This window comes from Camponotus vicinus, unplaced genomic scaffold (genome assembly GCF_025532165.1).
Source record: "Camponotus vicinus isolate PSW18456_S1 unplaced genomic scaffold, iyCamVici1.0 SCAF_11, whole genome shotgun sequence".
NCBI classification, from domain to species: Eukaryota; Metazoa; Arthropoda; class Insecta; order Hymenoptera; family Formicidae; genus Camponotus; species Camponotus vicinus.
Genome location: NW_028141947.1, coordinates 2,781,022 through 2,799,401, shown reverse-complemented (window position 1 = coordinate 2,799,401; position 18,380 = coordinate 2,781,022). Strand labels below are relative to the sequence as shown.

The following is an 18,380-nucleotide window of genomic DNA, read 5'->3' as shown; positions in this document are numbered from 1 at the left end:
GACGTACTAGTAACGTCATTACAGCAACCAATTAATAACGTTCCGTATTTATCCAACCAACGACGTATTTGCAACGTCACATCTTTTACCAATTATTAACGTCAGACGGATACCCCAATCGACGACGTACTACTAACGTCATTATAGCAACTAATTCATGACGTCCTGTATTTATCCAACCTACGACGTATTTGCAACGTCACATCTTTTACCAATTTTTAACGTCAGACGGATACTCCAATCGATGACGTACTACTAACGTCATTATAGCAATTAATTCATGACGTCCTGTATTTATCCAACCTACGACGTATTTGCAACGTCACATCTTTTACCAATTATTAACGTCAGACGGATACTCCAACCCAGGTAGCAAGCATACGTCATTTTGACGTTCCAAACTGGTCATTTTTGGTCATATGTCGTCAAAATGACTGATTTGTTACATGACTTTATATTGACGTCTTGATATAACATTATTTTGACGTCATTTTTCAGTCATGAAGTGACGATTATTTTATTATTAATGTCATTAGTTAGTACATCGATCCCATAAAAAAATCTTTTAAAATTTTTTATATAACATGACTTTCGCGATCAGACTTTAATAATTGTTAAAGTAAAATTCACTGTAAAACCAGTAATCGCTAGTTCGTTCGTTTACCGCTATGATCGCTATCTCTCTCGTATTTAGTTTTAGTCATAAGAGTTATATAAAGTTTGCAAAGAGTGACAGATAAAATTAGAAATATTACTTCGATTTAATTTCTGATACAATCTTAATAGAGAGGCTTCAGATATTAAATCGATCTTATAAGTCGGACAAATAAATGTCTGGCTACTTAATGAAAATTATTCATTACATTAATTATTTATTACATTTTATGACGTCAAAATGCGATACATGTCATGACGTCAAGAATGTGACATTAGACCGTCACTTTTACGTCATAAAAACGTCAATTCGTGACGTGAAGAATAGACAGTGAATGACCAATTTGAAACGTCAAAATGACGTGTGCTTGCTACCTGGGTAATAACACGAAAATAATGACGTATTCTTTATGTCACTATGTGACGTATTTTTTACGTCACTATATGACGTAACGTACCTGTGACAAATCCACGTCATTTTTGCGACATTAGGACGTCATTTTAAACGTCAGATTCGTCATAAGAATGACTAATTCATGACGTCAAATAGACGACACCTTGCTACCTGGGATGTGTATATCACTTTTTTTGCACAGCTTCCTGTTGTCACAAAATTCTGCAAGATACATCTATGTATCGATTTCTCTCTCATTTGTTTTATAACAATATTGCTTTAATTTTCCTCTTTCAGTAGCTCTTCTTAACCATCCTTGAATATATTTTTCGCATTCTTTTATTGTTTGACAGTATTTTCCTTTTTGTGATGCACCTATTGAACAATTATTATTAAAAAAATTATAGTTATTTAATTTATGCAATTTATATCAGAATAAACAAAATAAAATAAATAAATATGAGATATATGAATATTCATTTTAATTTTCATTGAATTTATTTTTACTTGAAATTTTTTTATATTTGAAATTTTTCGTAGAGAATTTAATAATACTCACTTATTATAATTTTACAAATGTTGAGGTTACAGAACGATTTTTTCTTTTTTCTCCCGAAAAAACTATATTTATCCGCAATCTTATTGGTTATTAACATTGATAAAGCTTTTCTAACAAATTCGTATCCATTATTCCCTCCTACTTGTTGCAATGCGTTTATCTAAAAAATAAATAGTTTACAAATTAAATGTAATTAAAAAATAAAAAATAATTAAAAAATAGAAGTGAAAATTAAAAAATAATTGAAAAGTAATAATAAATATTTTATATGTAAAAATTCTTAAGTATGAGAAATATGAATTAATTAATTTACACACTGACCCATAAAGAGTGTATTTGAAAAAACATAAAGTATAAATATATATAAGTATATACAGGGTGACCCATTTTAACTTAGGCAGCCAAATAACTCGAAAAATAAGCAAGATAGAGAAAAATGTTTTAGACAAAAGTTGTATGGTTTCGAGGGAGCCATAAGATGGTATCATTGGTTTGACCTTGAAGAGTCATTTGAAGGTCACGTGAAGGTCACTTCAATTTTTTTAAATGGAATATCCTATATATTTTTGTACATTCTTGTAGCTTATTTCGAGAGCTTTCCAAAACACTATAATTAAGTACCTTTCCGTTAAGTACTTTTTGAGTTATGATGCTTGAAATAATTTCTTAATTTTACATAAACCGTAAAATATCTTGTAAAATATTCATTTTTCGATTATCTTACATTAATACTTTTATGTACAAAATAATGAGAGGAATCAATTGGTGTAAAGAAAACACATAGTTGTTTTTAAGAAAAAATATGGAATTGTTAATTGCAAATTACATATTTTTTCTTCGAAACAACTATGTGTTTTCTTTACACCAATTGATTCCTCTCATTATTTTGTACATAAAACTATTAAGGTAAGGTAATCGAAAAATGAATATTTTACAAGATATTTTACGGTTTATGTAAAATTAAGAAATTATTTCAAGCCTCATAACTCAAAAAGTACTTAACGAAAATGTACTTAATTATAGTGTTTTGGAAAGCTCTCGAGATGAGCTACAAGAATGTACAAAAATATATAGGATGTTCCATTTAAAAAAATTGAAGTGACCTTCACGTGACCTTCAAATGACTCTTCAAGGTCAAACCAATGATACCATCTTATGGCCCCCTCGAAACCATACAACTTTTGTCTAAAACATTTTTCTCTCCCGGGCTTGGTTTTCGAGATATTCGACTGGATGGATTAAAATGGGCCACCCTGTATATATATATATATATATATATATGTATGTATATATTATGTGTGTGTTATATTGTTCGTATATTACATATACGCAATGGAAGAAATACGCTTAAATTTTAATTACCGCTTTAGTAACTTCGTCATCATTCTCCAGAATGAATTTAACACTCTGAAGATCTTCTTCTGTTTGAAGTGGAAAATTTAAATCTTTATTATTAAATATTGAAATTTGCTTCTTTTCTTTAGTATTTGCTTTCTGAGAGTTATTTTTTATTTGCAACTTAAGTTCTTTCACTTCAGATAATATTTCAGTAACCACACTTCGTATCAAATAATTCTGGTCCACTAAATTCTTAATAGTTTTTTCTGAAAAATTATTTCAATTTATATTTAAATTTATTAATTATTATGTACATTAGTATATGCGTGTGTGTGTGTGTGTATGTGTGTATCTATAATCCTCATAATAATATTACCATCAAGTCTCTTACAACTGCAAACTGAATTGTATGGCTCATCTACAAAAAAAATTAAATATATTAATTAGTTCTTATAAATAAAACATTTTTTAAATAAAAATATGCAATTTTTATTATTTTTATTATTTTTTAATCTGCACTCATCTCGTATCTTTCAACATTTTTATGAATATATAAAACTATATATAAAATAATTACTAAACACTTACTAAATAATTGCGTTGTTGCATAATTTGGTGAAGCAACATGTTTACTAAGAATTGAATTATCTGTAAAAAGTATTTCAGAAATATAAGATACATAATAAAAGAAAGAAAAAATATATAAAATTCTTTATGCTTACTACAAATTTAATTCTACAAGAAATTATGTGCTTTATTAAAAAAAATATTCATCTGTTATTATAATAGATAAATCATAAATATATACTACATGTAATACTTAAAATAAAACAAAATATTAACTAAAATATCCAATTAAATATATAGTCTTTGTAATATGTAAAAACTTATTATTTTCTATATTACACGATGTGAATTGATTTGGAGAATCACAAATTGATGCAGAAAGTTCTTTCAAATTTTCTTGTTCTGTTTTAGATTTTTTTTTTAATCTTAGTGGTTGTGGTAATGATAAGGTTTCCAAATTCTTTTCTGATGAAGAGGAAGATAAAACTTTTTGAATTATTTTCCTTTTAGCATTCTCTTTCTGTTCAGAATTTAAGTCACTTGTAAATTCAGCAGTACGTGCTTTCGAACGTGCTTTGAAATAATCACCTAAAAAAATGTATTTTATTTTATTATATTTATTTTATGCAATTATATCAAAACTAATAAATATATTTATTTTAAATATAATTAAAATTTAAAAACTCACTAAAAATAGAATTTCTGAAGTTTTTAATTTTATAGCTAGGCCAGCTTGTTTTTAAAGGTTCATGTTTTTTTATTGCATTCATTATTTTATCCTGTGAATATGTAGGCCAATGGCCCCTGTATCCATGTTGAAGGTACCGCTTCCACAACAATCTTCCTCGAATTGAATAACAGTCCATGTTTGTTCACACATCTTCCTTTAACTGTTACATATAAAATGTAACAGTTAAAATAAGACAACTTGAACTCACAATGAATATTTAATTAATAATTTTAATTGTAAAAGAAAGAAGTAACTTCCTTTTTCATAATTAATTGTAGAACTATTATTTCAATTTTATAAAAAAAATATTATAATTTGTTAATAGAAAGTTGTAAAATAAAATCAGGAAAATTTAAATCTTTACAATTACTTAAATTTAAAAAGTAACTTGAATAGAGAAAACAAAAATGTATTAAAAATACACAAAACTATGTTCCATAATTTTAAGAAATTTTGTGCATTAAAAAAAAATAATAATCGTTAACAAAAAATAATAATAATTTTTGAAAACTTTAGCAATTAATGTTTGCATGTATTAATGGCAGGGTTGGGTAATGTCTAGTTAAAAAGATAAAAGTTAAGTTAAAAAGTTAAATAACTTTAACTTAACTTAGTTACATTCCTAGACTCTTAACTTTTAACTTAATTTAGTTACATTTTATCGATAACTTATAACTTTTTATGTTACTCTTTTGAAGTTAACTATGCCATAAATAAAGGCGCCGCGAGATGCCGCGCGCTTGCCTACAAGTGATTCTACATTATAAGTCGCAGGTCGCAGCACTAGTGGATTTGGCTCCCTCTTTACACCAAACGCTGGTCGTAAAATTAACGCAATTTACGTGATCGCGAGTAGATTTTGTGTAAAAAACGCAATGAGTGTTAATGTTGACGAATTTGATTCGTCTATGTCGACTGAAAAAGATTTTGATTCGGGTGATTTGTCGCAATCCACAGTCGATCGCAAAAGCGTGCTATGCATGTGGTCTCACCTTCGCGATTTTTTTGAGTTCGACACTCACGATAAAGAAACCGGAAAATTGTTATTTCAGTGCTTCTTATGTAAACCCAAGAAAAAATACATATCCGCATCAGTGTCTTCAAACTCGAATTTGAGAACGCACATCAAAGTAAGTTTATTGTTAATATAATAAATATGTAAACAAAAAACATTAAGGTTATGTTTTCAATATAAAATATAACTGATTTCTTGTTTTTCAGCATATACATCCTAGTAAATTAGACGATTTTAACAAAGCTTCGAAAAATACACTACGAGCAGTAAAAGAAATTTAGCACACGAAAAATCTGATGAGCAAAAGCCAGATTCAAAGCAAAGGAAGTTGGATCATTTCAGAAAAAATAAATTTTTAACTAAGCAAAAGTTTGATCAAGTTACTTTAAAGCTTATTATCAATACTGCGTCTGCATTTTCACTTGTCGAGCATGAAGCATTTATCGAGTTTTGTGAAACAATTCAGCAAACGCCTATGACTCGCAAAACTCTTATGACGCATATTGATAAAACATTCGAAAAAATGAAAATGGAACTGATCGAAGAATTAAAGAAAGTGGAATGGGTGTGTGTAACGGCAGATTGCCGGACGGCATTTAGAACCCATACAGCACCGAAAGATTGCAAAAACGTTGCATAGACCTAACATTGAAATATTGTAATATTGCATAGAAGTTGCGAAATGTTTCTGCAACATCACTGTAAGCTTGCAGCAACGTTGAAATGTCCGACCTCAGAAATATTACAATGTAAGATTGTAGTAACGTTACGGTGCAACGTATTTGCAATATTAAAACGCGTTTTGCTACAAATGCAGACAGTTTTAAATTTAATAAATAAACTTTGAAAATATAAAGAAATGTTTAAGAAAGATAGGAAAAAACATTTACCGCCTTTGAAAAAAAACATCTATTAGTGTTTTTTATCAAATGTGTCTTATTAAATATTTATCTCAATAATATACATACAATTATTTTATTTCACTCGATACCAGAATATTTTAATACACGTGCAATAAATGAATTATTTTCCATTTACCCATTCAATGAAGAAAAATCTGTTTAATATTCTGAATCTCAACGAGGGATCCAGATTATTAAACAAATTATTTGTTTAATAATCTAGATCCCTTATTAGGATTCAGAATATTAAATATCAAGTCGGTTTATCAGAAATTTAACTGACACAAAAAATATAATTACTACGTTAGTCCTTTGTAGGCCTTATATCCACTTTAGATGAAAATTCGACGAGTTAGTTAAGTTTGGTGTCGCCACATAGCGGCAAGTAAAAAAACACGTTATACATTTTCGCTATGTTAAAATGTTGCTGCAATATTGCCAAAGTAATATTACAAAATAATGTCTCTGCAATATTTCTGCAGCATTACATTGCTGTGTGCAATGTTGTAACATTGCAGCAATGTTGATGCAAGCTTCTGTGCTGTATGGGAAGGTAGTCACCGATCTATTTTTATAAACAATTTTATTATAAATTGTCTCTTTTTATTCACGGTTATTGACCAATGATCGAATTATATTTTTATTGTAAGATCCTACTTGGGCATGACAATATACTGGTTGGATCATGATACTCTGGAGAGAAAATCAAAAGGACTTGCGTGCTATCGACTTGAAGGGAGACATACATACGATGTTCTTGCAAGGGCAATTGAGATGGTATTAATTGAATTTAATATCCAAGATAAGACAACATGCATTGTAACAGATAATGCTAGAAATTTTGAAAAAGCTTTCATGTAAGCAAATTTAGTGTCTCGTAGACTTAGGCCGGGTCTACAATAGGTAATTTAAGCCCTAAGCTTTAAGAAATTGACCAATTGCAATCGAGTATTCTCCTCATACTTGATTGTGATTGGTCAATTTCTTAAGGCTTAGGGCTTAAATTACCTATTGTAGATCCGGCCTTAATTACATAGTTATGCATATACATTCACCTTTAACGGAAAGTTAGAAAATAAATAAAAAATGCAATTTTGTAATTTAAAGGGGCTTAATAGTTAATATTGTGGAATTAATATTATTAATATTTACAGAGTGTATAGTGAGATTGAAGAAGCTAAAACAGAAAATGAACGTGGAGAACATCTAGAATTGGTAGAAATATCGGAAATTTTAGCCATTAACGAAGAAAGTTATAGACTACCACCTCAACAAAAATGTGCTTCTCATACACTAAATTTAGTTAGTACCATCGATATAACTTGTACTGAGGCAGATACTAATTACAAAGGAATTAGCAGAAGGACATTCGCAAAATGTCAAGCTATCTTCAACAAGCAAAATCAGTCGTCTGTTGCAGCAGATATGGTTAAAAAAAGTCTTGGAAAATATTTAAAAGTTCCAAACGCTACAAGGTAATAGAAGTATGCATAAAATGAGCCCGATTGGTTAATATTAACACGTGCCTTGGAATTTTATATTGTTTTTTATGGGAATATTTTTTTCATTTTTTTCCATATTTTTTCGACCACTCTAATACATATATGTTGTGTTTATGTTATATAAAATTGACAATTACGTGTTCTATGTATAAACAATTTATGAAAGCTTTTTGGTTTTTGGTATGTTGTTGATTGTTGTGCATGGTTTTGATTTTTACTTTTTATTTGCATGTAATTTAGATGGAATTCATTCTATGATGCTATAGTGGAGGTAACAAACAATATTAAACAAGTGAACGCCCTAGCTTCTTCCTTAAATATTCCCACTTTAACTCCTAACGAAATTGACTTTCTTAAAGAATACTGCACGGTAATAGTTTTGCTTTTTTTTAATTTATGTTAATAATGTATAAATAATTTATTATGTCCTAATATTTATTTTATCAAAAGTTAAAATAATTCTCTTTTTTTATATAAATACTAAAAACAATACGCTAATTTCGACTCACATTCTAGGTAATGAGACCTGTTGCCAAAGGTTTAGATATCTTACAAGGAGATAAACACATTTTTATGGGATATTTATTGCCTACGTTAGTATCAATCGAAAAGCATTTAAATCAAAAGCTAACTGAGGTGCTTTATGTAAAACCATTAGTACCCAAGGAGAACAGAAATGTCAAAATGATGTCAAATTGATGTATAAATATGGTCAAATTTTAGTTCGTCAAAATGACATCAAATTGTATAAAATTTTGATGTTGTCTTGATGTTCACAATGACGTAATTTTGACATTCCTTTTTGACTGTTCAAAATTATTGCTAGAGACATTAAGATAGTAATTAATAAACATATTTGACTGTTTATGATACATTTATTATTAATATCACAAATAATATTACATGTTACAAATAATATCATTTATAAACGTTATTATTGCACAGTAATAGTAGAATATATTAAAGTAGTTAATATTAAAGTATATAGTAGAGAATATAAATATCACTTTTAAAAACATTGCACAGTAAAAATTATTATTCTTTCATTTACGTTGACCAGAAGTATTCAACCAGCGCTTCATAGACTCCTCAGCTGTTTTCAATGATTCATTTTTAAAACGACTCATTATGGCACCTAAACAGAAATGGACAAGAAATAAAAAAGTGATCTTTTAATTTTATTGCAATTATATTGAATATTGTGTTAAGTTAAAAACGAAAAATCACGTAAGTCTTTCTAGCAATTCTTTGATTTCTTTGATCACTGAAATAAATTAATTTGCAAGAAAAAGAAAGGAAAAGTTCATGTAATCTCTCGTTTTTCATAATTTAATACATGACAATGATTAATCAGAGGACTTAATATCTTAAAAATAAGAAAAAATTATAGAAAAACTTACAAAACAAAGCTTCTTTGATTCTAGTTCCATAAAAAGAGATTTTCACTCCCTTAGTTCCTTTCCAACTAATTTGTCTTGCAAGCTCATTGTGTAATACGATGGACATGAGACGAATAGCAGCATTCCACTGGTCAGAATCATCAACAATATGTGCATTAAGGTAGTTGATCTGAAATAAACAAATATCTTCAACAAGCTGACTTTTAAAGAAAGAAATAAATGCTAAAAAGAAGAGTTCATATATTGTAGAAAATATATAAATAATAATACCCAAAAAGATCAACTATACTTACAAATTGAGAAAAAGCAATTTTATCTTTTAAAAATTCGTTAAATGTTTGAAATGACTTCTCATCTCGCAATGGAAGGGGGGGGGGCAATTTTCAGGTCTCTCTATCACAGCTTCTCCAGGAAATATTTCATTTAAGATGCGACGTTGGTTCATTAGTACTATGTCAAGCTTACTTGATACATCTCGAAGCAAATCTCTATCAAGATTAGATACAACCGGTCCTACGAAAATATAAATTAATGATCAGAAAATGTATCATACGTAATAACTGCAGTTATATAAATTAGTACAAAAAAAATCATTACCATGAAGCTTCTTCAAATAGCTTAATGTCGTCGTCAGCAAATCACGATCTGCATTCGATAAACCTGAAATAAATATAATATATATTAATATATATTAGGAAAAAAGTAATGTGCAAAACCACTTCTCAAAAGTGAGATTATTGGAAAAATCATATTACCTTGCAATGGTGGTGAATTTGGAAATGATCTATTGCTATTATCCATTGGCGTTAAAGTTCTTTCTTCATCTCTTGAAACACTAGATTCACTTCTATCTTTTGTAAAATTCTCGTTGTAATCATTGTTGTTTTTATCATCTGAATCAAAATTAGAATTGTTATTTCTATTTCCATTAGTGATTGAATAAGACATAATAAAATGTAGTAAAAAAAATTCACAAATTATTTTATATTTATGAAATCAATTCATATAAAATTTTAACTTAATTTAAAAAAACTATACAATTGAGATATATATATATATATATATATATATTGCAAATGCAATATATACATATAATTCTAATTTAAATGCAAGTGCACTCAGAAAATTGTGATAGAAAAAAATGTTCAATTCACTTACAATCATCAAAGGCCGGAGATGACTTTTCTTTGTTATCGTCTCTTAAGAAAGCATTTTGTTTTCTCTTTGAGATATCATCATGTACATGTACAGACACAGTACTCGTCGAAGAACTGTCTGATATTACGGATTGTTCATTATAATCCAAAGTTAATTGAGATGAGCTTTTTTCAAAAACTGTAACAATCCACAAAATCAATTATGCAAGAAACAAAAAAGAGAAACGGAATTTATATAATTTATATAATAATTAATACAAATATAATATAATACAATATATAATATATGTATATTATATATATATATATATATATACAATATATATATAATTAACATGGAAAATCACTATTATTTAGAAATTAAGTAACTTACTATTAAAAGAATTACGACAATTTTCTTTGTTTAAATGTGAAACAATGTTGTGCAATTTATTGAGAGGTTTGGTTTTTTTTGATTGCGATGGCTCTGCGGTCACAAATTTTTCTGACATTTGTGTGTTACAGTCTTTAGGAGATAAATATTTTTCTTGTGTAACTAAAATGATAAAAAGACTGTAAGATTAAAATTATAAAAGATTATAAAAAGATTGTTATTAAAATTATAGAAACAAAAATAACTCACGAAATAAGAATATGGACATACCCTTATTTTGTGAAGAATGCTGCTGTATCGGACTTTTGTTTGATGTATTAGTTGACTTTAAAAGGCTTGAAGATTTAACACGTGACTCATTACGAGAGAATAATTTTCCAACAGATGTTTCTTTTTGTTGACATATAGATATATGATGTTTTCATAGATTTATTTTTAAGAAGTACTTTCAATTTATTTGAAAGACGAGAATCTGGTGCAGGTACTTCACTACTTGTACCATGAGGAACATCTGATAGAGACTCATCTACTTCTTCATCATTTGATGAAGATGATATGTATCTTCTGTTCTTCTTTCTTTTTCTTGGTTGAGTATAATCTGTTTCTGCTTCTGTTTGAGCAACTTCTCCCTCTAAAACAGTTTTGGCTGCTTTGAGAGCAGTATTGTAGGTACCTGCAAGTGAGAAAATGCGTAAAGATATAACATAAAATACACATAATACTGAAACTCATTTTTTAATGAAACAAAATGTAGTTACATTTTAAGTATATTGTATATTGGTACTAAAAGAACTTATATTCAAACACAAAATATATGATAATACATCTCCGAAAGTTACACACTATAGTTAGAAAGTTACATTACTATAGTAATGATGAAATTGAAGATTATAAATATCCCAATCCTGTCCTGGATCTATTTTTGACATGACCAAACGAGTAGTTTTAAGCTTATCTTTTTTAGATGGATACTTGCATTTAGTATCCCAGACAGCACAGGACATCCTATGGATATTCATTTTATATCCATTTTACGTCCACACGTCCATGGACATGAAATGAACATCCATCGTACATTCGATTTGAGACATCCGTTAATGGCCAATATTTGGACGTCCATAAGATGTCCGATCTTGGACATCAAAGTTTCGCGCAAGCACGCAAGGATGTGTTAGTTCGTTCGTTTACCGCTACGCGACGTGCGATGCGCTATCTTTCTCGTATTTAAGTTTTAGTTATGAGAATTATATAAAGTTTGCAAAAGGTAACAAATAAGATTAAAAATATACTGTTCAATTTAATTTCTGATCTAAATCACGAGTTTCAGATATTAAATTGATTTTATAAGTAGGACAAGTAAATGTCCGGCGAATAATTTAATATAAAATAATGAAACAAATTTAATATAAAATAATGAAAAATTTAATATAATAAATTTAAATTTTTTCATTAAAATATTTTGTAAAAATTATTTATACCTATTTTTAAAATATTTTTTTAATGTTCAAAACAAGTCCAATTTTAGTCCGTTTGATCTTTAAAATGGACATTTTTGGGATGTCCAAAATAGTAACACTGGATATCCATAAAACATCCTAAAGATATTTTAGGCTCTAATCTGGATATTTTAAATACGTATGAAACGTCCAATTTGTTTATTTTTAATACGTTTTTAAGATGTCATTGTGCTGTCTGGGATTATTATCAAATAACCATTTGGAAGGAATTACTTCTATTAGTGTTTGAGATTCATCACATGAATCATCAAATTCCACAACTGCGAACTGAAAAGAACAATAAAATATTAGGCTGCAAATCAATAACTTGTAAAATAAAATATAATTAAAAAATAAAAGTTCTTACTGGTATTCTACTGAGTGTTGCAATGTACAAGAGGAATGCATACAAATGTTTCTTCATTATCAGGAAAAAGAACACATTTACAAAGAAAATGTTTAATTTTATAAGCCGTTCTGTGACTTTGTAAACGAGATACTTTCATAATTCCAAGTTCAGAAGATGGGATAGGAAAATTATAATAATCTTCTTGTTCTATAAACTTATATCCTATTAGGAAAATTCGATTCTGAGGTGTTCGGATAACATTGTCCAAGATTACAATATCTCCACATTTAGTTTTAAAACAGCTGTTTGCTTCGTTCTTAGTAAGAGTAACATTATGTAAAACAACAGTCTGAAACTGTTCTCCCTCAAAATGGTTATCCCCATTATATTGATTTTTCAACAAAATTTTATTGGGCTCATCTGTCTTTTTTTTTGTAACAAACCGTCCTTTGGTTTCTGCATCACGTCTAATTAATTGGTGTAAAGGCTTGTAAGTAGATCTCAAATGTCGTTTCATAATGCCCATAAAATTTTCATACTTAAAAGCACTAAATGATTCCAAACTTCCATGATTTCGGCATTCATCGACTAAATGAATTAAACAATGAACGTTATAAACAACGAAACATTTATCAAAAATCTGAGACGAGTGCTTTATAAATTCTTTTAAAATTTCTTGAGCAGCATTGAGCATAATTGGATTTTGCACTAGAGTTGGACTGGACAGTATATATATTCCACTATGTAGAAGTAAGTAATTCTTATATGTGTTAGGAGGTAGCGTGTTCTTAAAGATTCGCACACCATCGTACAATAAGATGCGCCTGAATTCTGTTGCTTTATACTTAGATATTTCATAAAAAGATCGAGGTCGACGATTGAATTCTATAGGTACCCAAGGACTACAACGTAACATTTCTAGAGACAATTGAGATTTAGCTCTGTTATTAATTTTGCCCCTTGTTACAATGATTCCAAAGAGAAACTGTAACCATCGCTTAAAAATTCCTGCATACACGAGATGCATTGGATCAAGCCTGAACGTGGACACCATTCCACATTGTAAATTCCGTTCTAAAGGTGAAGTGTACTTATGATGTTCTGGTTGATTTCTGTTTTTAAATGATTCATCCGTACGTAGAGATGCATTATCATATAAAAACACTTGACGATTTCTATGTCTAACACCTTTAACTGTGCATTTTTCACAGCAAAATGTACTGTTATGATTGTGAATGCCCTTAATAAATTGTCTAGCTGGGGCATCTAAAATATAATTACCTATACTAAAAGTAATATTTTCACCATTAAATTCATAACCATTAATAGTCAAATTTTTAACTTCTTCAATATAATCCGATAAATATCCTTCTAAATCATCAGGCTTTGAATGTCCATACCATACACCGATTATAAAAGGAAATTTGTCACCATTAAGGCAACCTAAAATTGGCCAAAATTGATCATCTGCACTCTTATATAATTGAACACCATCGATATTAATATCCACTATAATTTGATTTTTATTTTGCAAATAGTCTTCAGTTAATATTTCATCAAGGTTAACTTTTACACCCTTATACCACATTAGACCTTGACCAACTTCTTTAATATTCACAGTACGAAGAGTATGAAGAATTGTTTTATATGATTTTGGCAAACCAGGGAAAATAACTCGCAATCCTGCTAAAAGCTTATCCATTTTTTTGAATGATACATCTCGAACACCCCATTCTGTTAAAAAGTTCAATAAATATGCCTCTATGTCATTAATAGGACGATCTCTCAAATATTCAATATTACATTCGTTTTCTGCTTCATCACTACTGCTGTGTTCACTATATTCAGCATCTTCAATTTCATGATTTGGTGGATTATGTAATACGTCTTCTACAATTAAATCATTATCCTGAACATTATGGTTTTCTTCAATGTGCACAGCAGGTAAAACATGAGAGGGATTAGAGCATGCTCCATCTAATATATTTTCCATCTCAATCAATTGATCCTCAATTTCAGCTTCACGGAAACGTTTAGCATTGGCTTTAGAAGCCTGAGCATATAATTTTCTTTTCATGACAAGATCTATAGCCCAAAATAAAATATATTAAACATTACAATTCATATAATTAAAAAGTAATTCATTTAAAGTTGAGTATGCGACTGTATATTTTGTGTTTATAAGCAAAAAATCAAATATATTAATAGGTGCATGCATATGTTTCTTAAAATTTAATAAAAACAAATTGAACATTTACCTTTTATTAATACTTATTATTTAGTGAAATGTTTATAGTGTTATCCTACATTATAATATTACCACCTCTCATTGATAAATAAATACAATATTAAACATTTGAGATCAAGTGTAATATAACCTATAAAAATGACAAAGTATTTTATTGAAAAAATAGGTTAGTGTTGTAATAAAAAGAAATGTGTCACAAGGAACGAATAGATAAATAGGAAGATAATGATCTTAATAAATTTTTACGTGCAACATTTAGTACATACCAGGAAAAAGAAGTAACGCAATCGAGAGTCTTACCTCTTTCTTAGACTGTTTCGACATTTTAATTTTATCTTCTGTAGACCTCCCCCTTTTTCAACAATTAAAATTAAAATCACTTTTTAAAAAATCACTTCTTTATTATATAACTTCTGAAATCACTAATACGCCTTCAACAAAAATGTCTAGCGAACTTGCGAACAAGATCGTGCAAGCTCACTATCGCAAGTCGTACGTGTCGCACTGTCGCAATGCATTCGTGATATGCGCTAACAGCGCAGGTACGAAATATGAATACAACTTTTCAATAACACGACACCGTACACTGAGCACTCACTAATAAAAAATTATATATATATATATATATATATATATATATATATTAAAAATAATAAATACTTTGAAAAAATAAAGTATATTCCACATTAAAATAAATTATTAATTAATTATTTTTTAATGATAAAAAATTATTATTGTATTAAAAGAAAAATAAATATAATTTGTCAATGTTATAACTGAAAAAAATAATTAAGACGCAAATTTAAGACGTAAGTCGCTTAAAATAATATTTTAATCAGCAATTCAGTTTTTAATCAGTAACTATAATAGACTCTTCTGCGAACTGCAACAATATCTGAATATGGAAAATGTTTACTTTTAAACATCTTTATAATAATAAGCATATATATACACAGCTGAGAAATACCCAGATAACACAGGACATCCTATGGATGTTCATTTTATGTCCATTTTACGTTCGCACGTCCATGGACATGAAATGAACGTCCATAGTACATCTGATTCCAGACATCCGTTAACGGCCAATATTTGGACGTCCATAAGATGTCCGGTCTTGGACGTCAAAGTTTCGCGCGAGCAAACAAGAATGTGTTAGTTCGTTCGTTTACCGCTATGCGACGGGCAATGCGCTATCTTTTTCGTACTTACGTTTTAGTTATGAGAATTATATAAAGTTTGCAAAAAGGGTAACAAATAAGAATAAAAATATACTGTTCAATTTAATTTCTGATCTCATTGCAGGAGCTTCAGATATTAAATTGACTTTATAAATCGGACAAGTAAATGTCCGGCGAATAAACGAAAATCATCCATTACCTATTTAAACTTGTTTATTGCACTTTACATTTTAAATTACCTATTTAAAATGTAAAGTGCAATAAGCAAATTTAAATATAAATAAAATTTTTATATGAGATTTTTATGTAGAATTTTATATGAAATAGATAAATTATATTATTTAATTATATTATTTAATTTTGTTGGGTCAAACGTTTTATATGTTATAAAGGCTGCATAATGCGATCTATTTATATATAATAAAAAATAATTTTATATATATATGATTAAATTAGGTCAAAAGTCATACGTAATTATATCTACACAATTATATATAATTAAATATAAACTTTTTTCTGGGTTTTGATGTTTATTTTAACAATAATTTTGAAGAAAAAAGCACTGAAAATGACGTCCATTTTAAATCCTTTTTTGGGTATTATTTTGGACGTCCAAAGTTGTGAAAAACCGATCTCCTATGGACGTCCAATGGATCTCCGTCGAACTTAATTCAGACGTCTTTTGGACGTCCCAATGTCCGAATTTGGACATCCATTGGACGTCCATGGGACGTCTATGTGCTATCTGGGTATACATCACATTTTCTAAAAATTAAAAAGATCAAAATTAAGTCAATATAAAAAGTCATTTTTTAGTCATTTCCGAGATCGAGATTTCAATGATCAAAAAATGACATAAATTTGGTCAATATGACGTCAAATTGACATCATTTTGACATTTCTGTTCTCCTTGGGTAAATGCTCTCCTGAAAGGTATTTACAAAAGGTTTGTTGTAACGATTATAAAATAATTAGACAAAGAATAGTATATAGAGCAAATGTGTGCTTCAATTTTTACCTAATCGATAGTTTCATCATGAAACTTTCATGGATATTTCAATTTAAAGTTAAGCGAATCTGTCACCAAACTGATTTTTAATTGACATATTTGTAAAACTATTCACATAAAAAATTATCAAATACGTCACTGATTAATTTGATTGTTATTCCCCTCTTCAGACTATATAACATAAAAAATATATCAATATTTTTTCAGATTTCACTATCTCTATCTGTTCTGGAAAGGATCGATGTTATCGACGCCGATCACAGTGGATTGAGCGGCTAGATTATCGACAGCGCGGGGTCCGCGGAGGCGCTGGCGCTGCGGGGGCGCTAGTATAGGAAGGACCCGAGAGCATGTTCGTTACGCTGGCTTTGTCTAGCGAGCACGTGCGTTACGGCCGTAATGGCGGACGGTTTTCCGTTGTCTCGAGTGTTGTGCACGAATTCACGGGCAGCTACGAAATTCAGGGCAGCTACAAAATCATCCTGCGGATGATATTCTGAGTCTTACCCTTGCCGTTGCCAGGTGCATTGCGAACAATTTAAGGGCAGCTACAAAATCATCCTGCGGATGATATTCTGGGTTTTACCCTTGCCATTGCCACGTGCTTTGTGACCGAAATTCAAGGGCAGCTACGAATTCAGGGCAGCTACAAAATCATCCTGCGGATGATATTCTGGGTCTTACCCTTGCCGTTGCCAGGTGCATTGCAAACAATTTAAGGGCAGCTACGAGATCATCCTACGGATGATATTCTGGGTTTTATCCTTGCCGTTGCCAGATTCTTTGCGACAGGAACGTGAGATACACTAGGAGGTGACCAAGAGTCGTCATTCGACTCGCGCTCAATTGCTTGCATGAGGTGACAGATCCTTGGCTGAGCCTTACATTCTTCACGAGATTATTCACGAGATTATTATACGTATTATATTTATACTACTTATATACCACGTTATTATACTTATGTTATTTCCTTACGATATTTATTTACGTTATTATATTTATGTTATTTCTTCACGATATTATTTACCTTATTATACTTATGCTATTTCTTCACGTTAATTACACTCATAAATAGTTGCGTATCTGATTATGGCTTAATTAATAGATAATTATTCATGCCTATCACTTTATTTAATTTTCTCGTCTGCGACTCTGACAGTGTTGTTTATTTTAAGGGCAACAAATAATAGTAGCTTTCTCTATTTGCATAATCGACTTGATCGCCGCATAATTGCATTTTTTTTGTGTTTGTTTACTCATTTTCAGTTAACGTTTCCCTTGATGCTATTGTAAGGAAATCTGACGAATAAAACTATGCTTACTGTTTACACGAAGCAATTCTGATCGGAAATAGTCTAGTAGTTGATTTCCTTCGTTTCTAACCGTTTCTTTCAGGTATCTATAACCAGTTCTTTCAGATAATTTCCCAAAGGTTAGTCGACGCGGAACCAGATACATAGCGCGGTAACAACCGTACATTTTATGGTCCTTCGAGCCGGATCACCGCGT

At 29.5% G+C, this 18,380-nt stretch overlaps 2 protein-coding genes and 1 pseudogene across 7 annotated transcripts; 1 reads left to right on the top strand and 2 right to left on the bottom strand.

Moving 5' to 3' along the window:
* Nucleotides 1-202: 202 nt before the first annotated feature.
* LOC145961852 (uncharacterized) lies at nucleotides 203-4,392 on the bottom strand (annotated as a pseudogene). Its single transcript, XR_014435723.1, has 7 exons — nucleotides 4,201-4,392; nucleotides 3,837-4,100; nucleotides 3,534-3,593; nucleotides 3,322-3,363; nucleotides 2,970-3,211; nucleotides 1,608-1,767; nucleotides 203-1,423 (listed from the first exon to the last, which is right to left on the bottom strand). The product of XR_014435723.1 is annotated as an uncharacterized LOC145961852 (transcript).
* A 668-nt stretch (nucleotides 4,393-5,060) lies between these two features.
* Nucleotides 5,061-17,142, top strand: LOC145961750 (uncharacterized). Its single transcript, XM_083082216.1, has 8 exons — nucleotides 5,061-5,372; nucleotides 5,464-5,822; nucleotides 6,810-7,016; nucleotides 7,314-7,634; nucleotides 7,902-8,031; nucleotides 8,178-8,321; nucleotides 16,780-16,808; nucleotides 17,079-17,142. The coding sequence occupies exons 3-8, from the start codon at nucleotides 6,823-6,825 to the stop codon at nucleotides 17,140-17,142; spliced, it is 882 nt and encodes a 293-aa protein (XP_082938342.1). The 5' UTR covers nucleotides 5,061-5,372; nucleotides 5,464-5,822; nucleotides 6,810-6,822.
* Nucleotides 8,517-15,201, bottom strand: LOC145961445 (uncharacterized). Of its 5 annotated transcripts, XM_083081618.1 has the most exons (9): nucleotides 11,457-11,934; nucleotides 10,862-11,264; nucleotides 10,592-10,753; nucleotides 10,220-10,396; nucleotides 9,817-9,954; nucleotides 9,659-9,721; nucleotides 9,355-9,574; nucleotides 9,062-9,230; nucleotides 8,517-8,796 (listed from the first exon to the last, which is right to left on the bottom strand). In XM_083081618.1, exons 3-7 carry the CDS (start codon nucleotides 10,707-10,709, stop codon nucleotides 9,381-9,383), a joined length of 690 nt encoding a protein of 229 aa, XP_082937744.1. In that variant the 5' UTR covers nucleotides 10,710-10,753; nucleotides 10,862-11,264; nucleotides 11,457-11,934; the 3' UTR covers nucleotides 8,517-8,796; nucleotides 9,062-9,230; nucleotides 9,355-9,380. The 5 variants fall into 5 exon arrangements, with proteins under 5 accessions (XP_082937744.1, XP_082937741.1, XP_082937740.1 ...); XM_083081615.1 differs by lacking the exons at nucleotides 8,517-8,796; nucleotides 9,062-9,230; nucleotides 9,355-9,574; ... (2 more) ...; nucleotides 10,220-10,396; nucleotides 10,592-10,753 and adding exons at nucleotides 12,455-14,521; nucleotides 14,695-14,814; nucleotides 14,985-15,201 and having other exon boundaries at nucleotides 10,859-11,264; nucleotides 11,457-12,375; XM_083081614.1 differs by lacking the exons at nucleotides 8,517-8,796; nucleotides 9,062-9,230; nucleotides 9,355-9,574; ... (2 more) ...; nucleotides 10,220-10,396; nucleotides 10,592-10,753 and adding exons at nucleotides 12,455-14,521; nucleotides 14,985-15,201 and having other exon boundaries at nucleotides 10,859-11,264; nucleotides 11,457-12,375.
* Nucleotides 17,143-18,380: the final 1,238 nt, after the last annotated feature.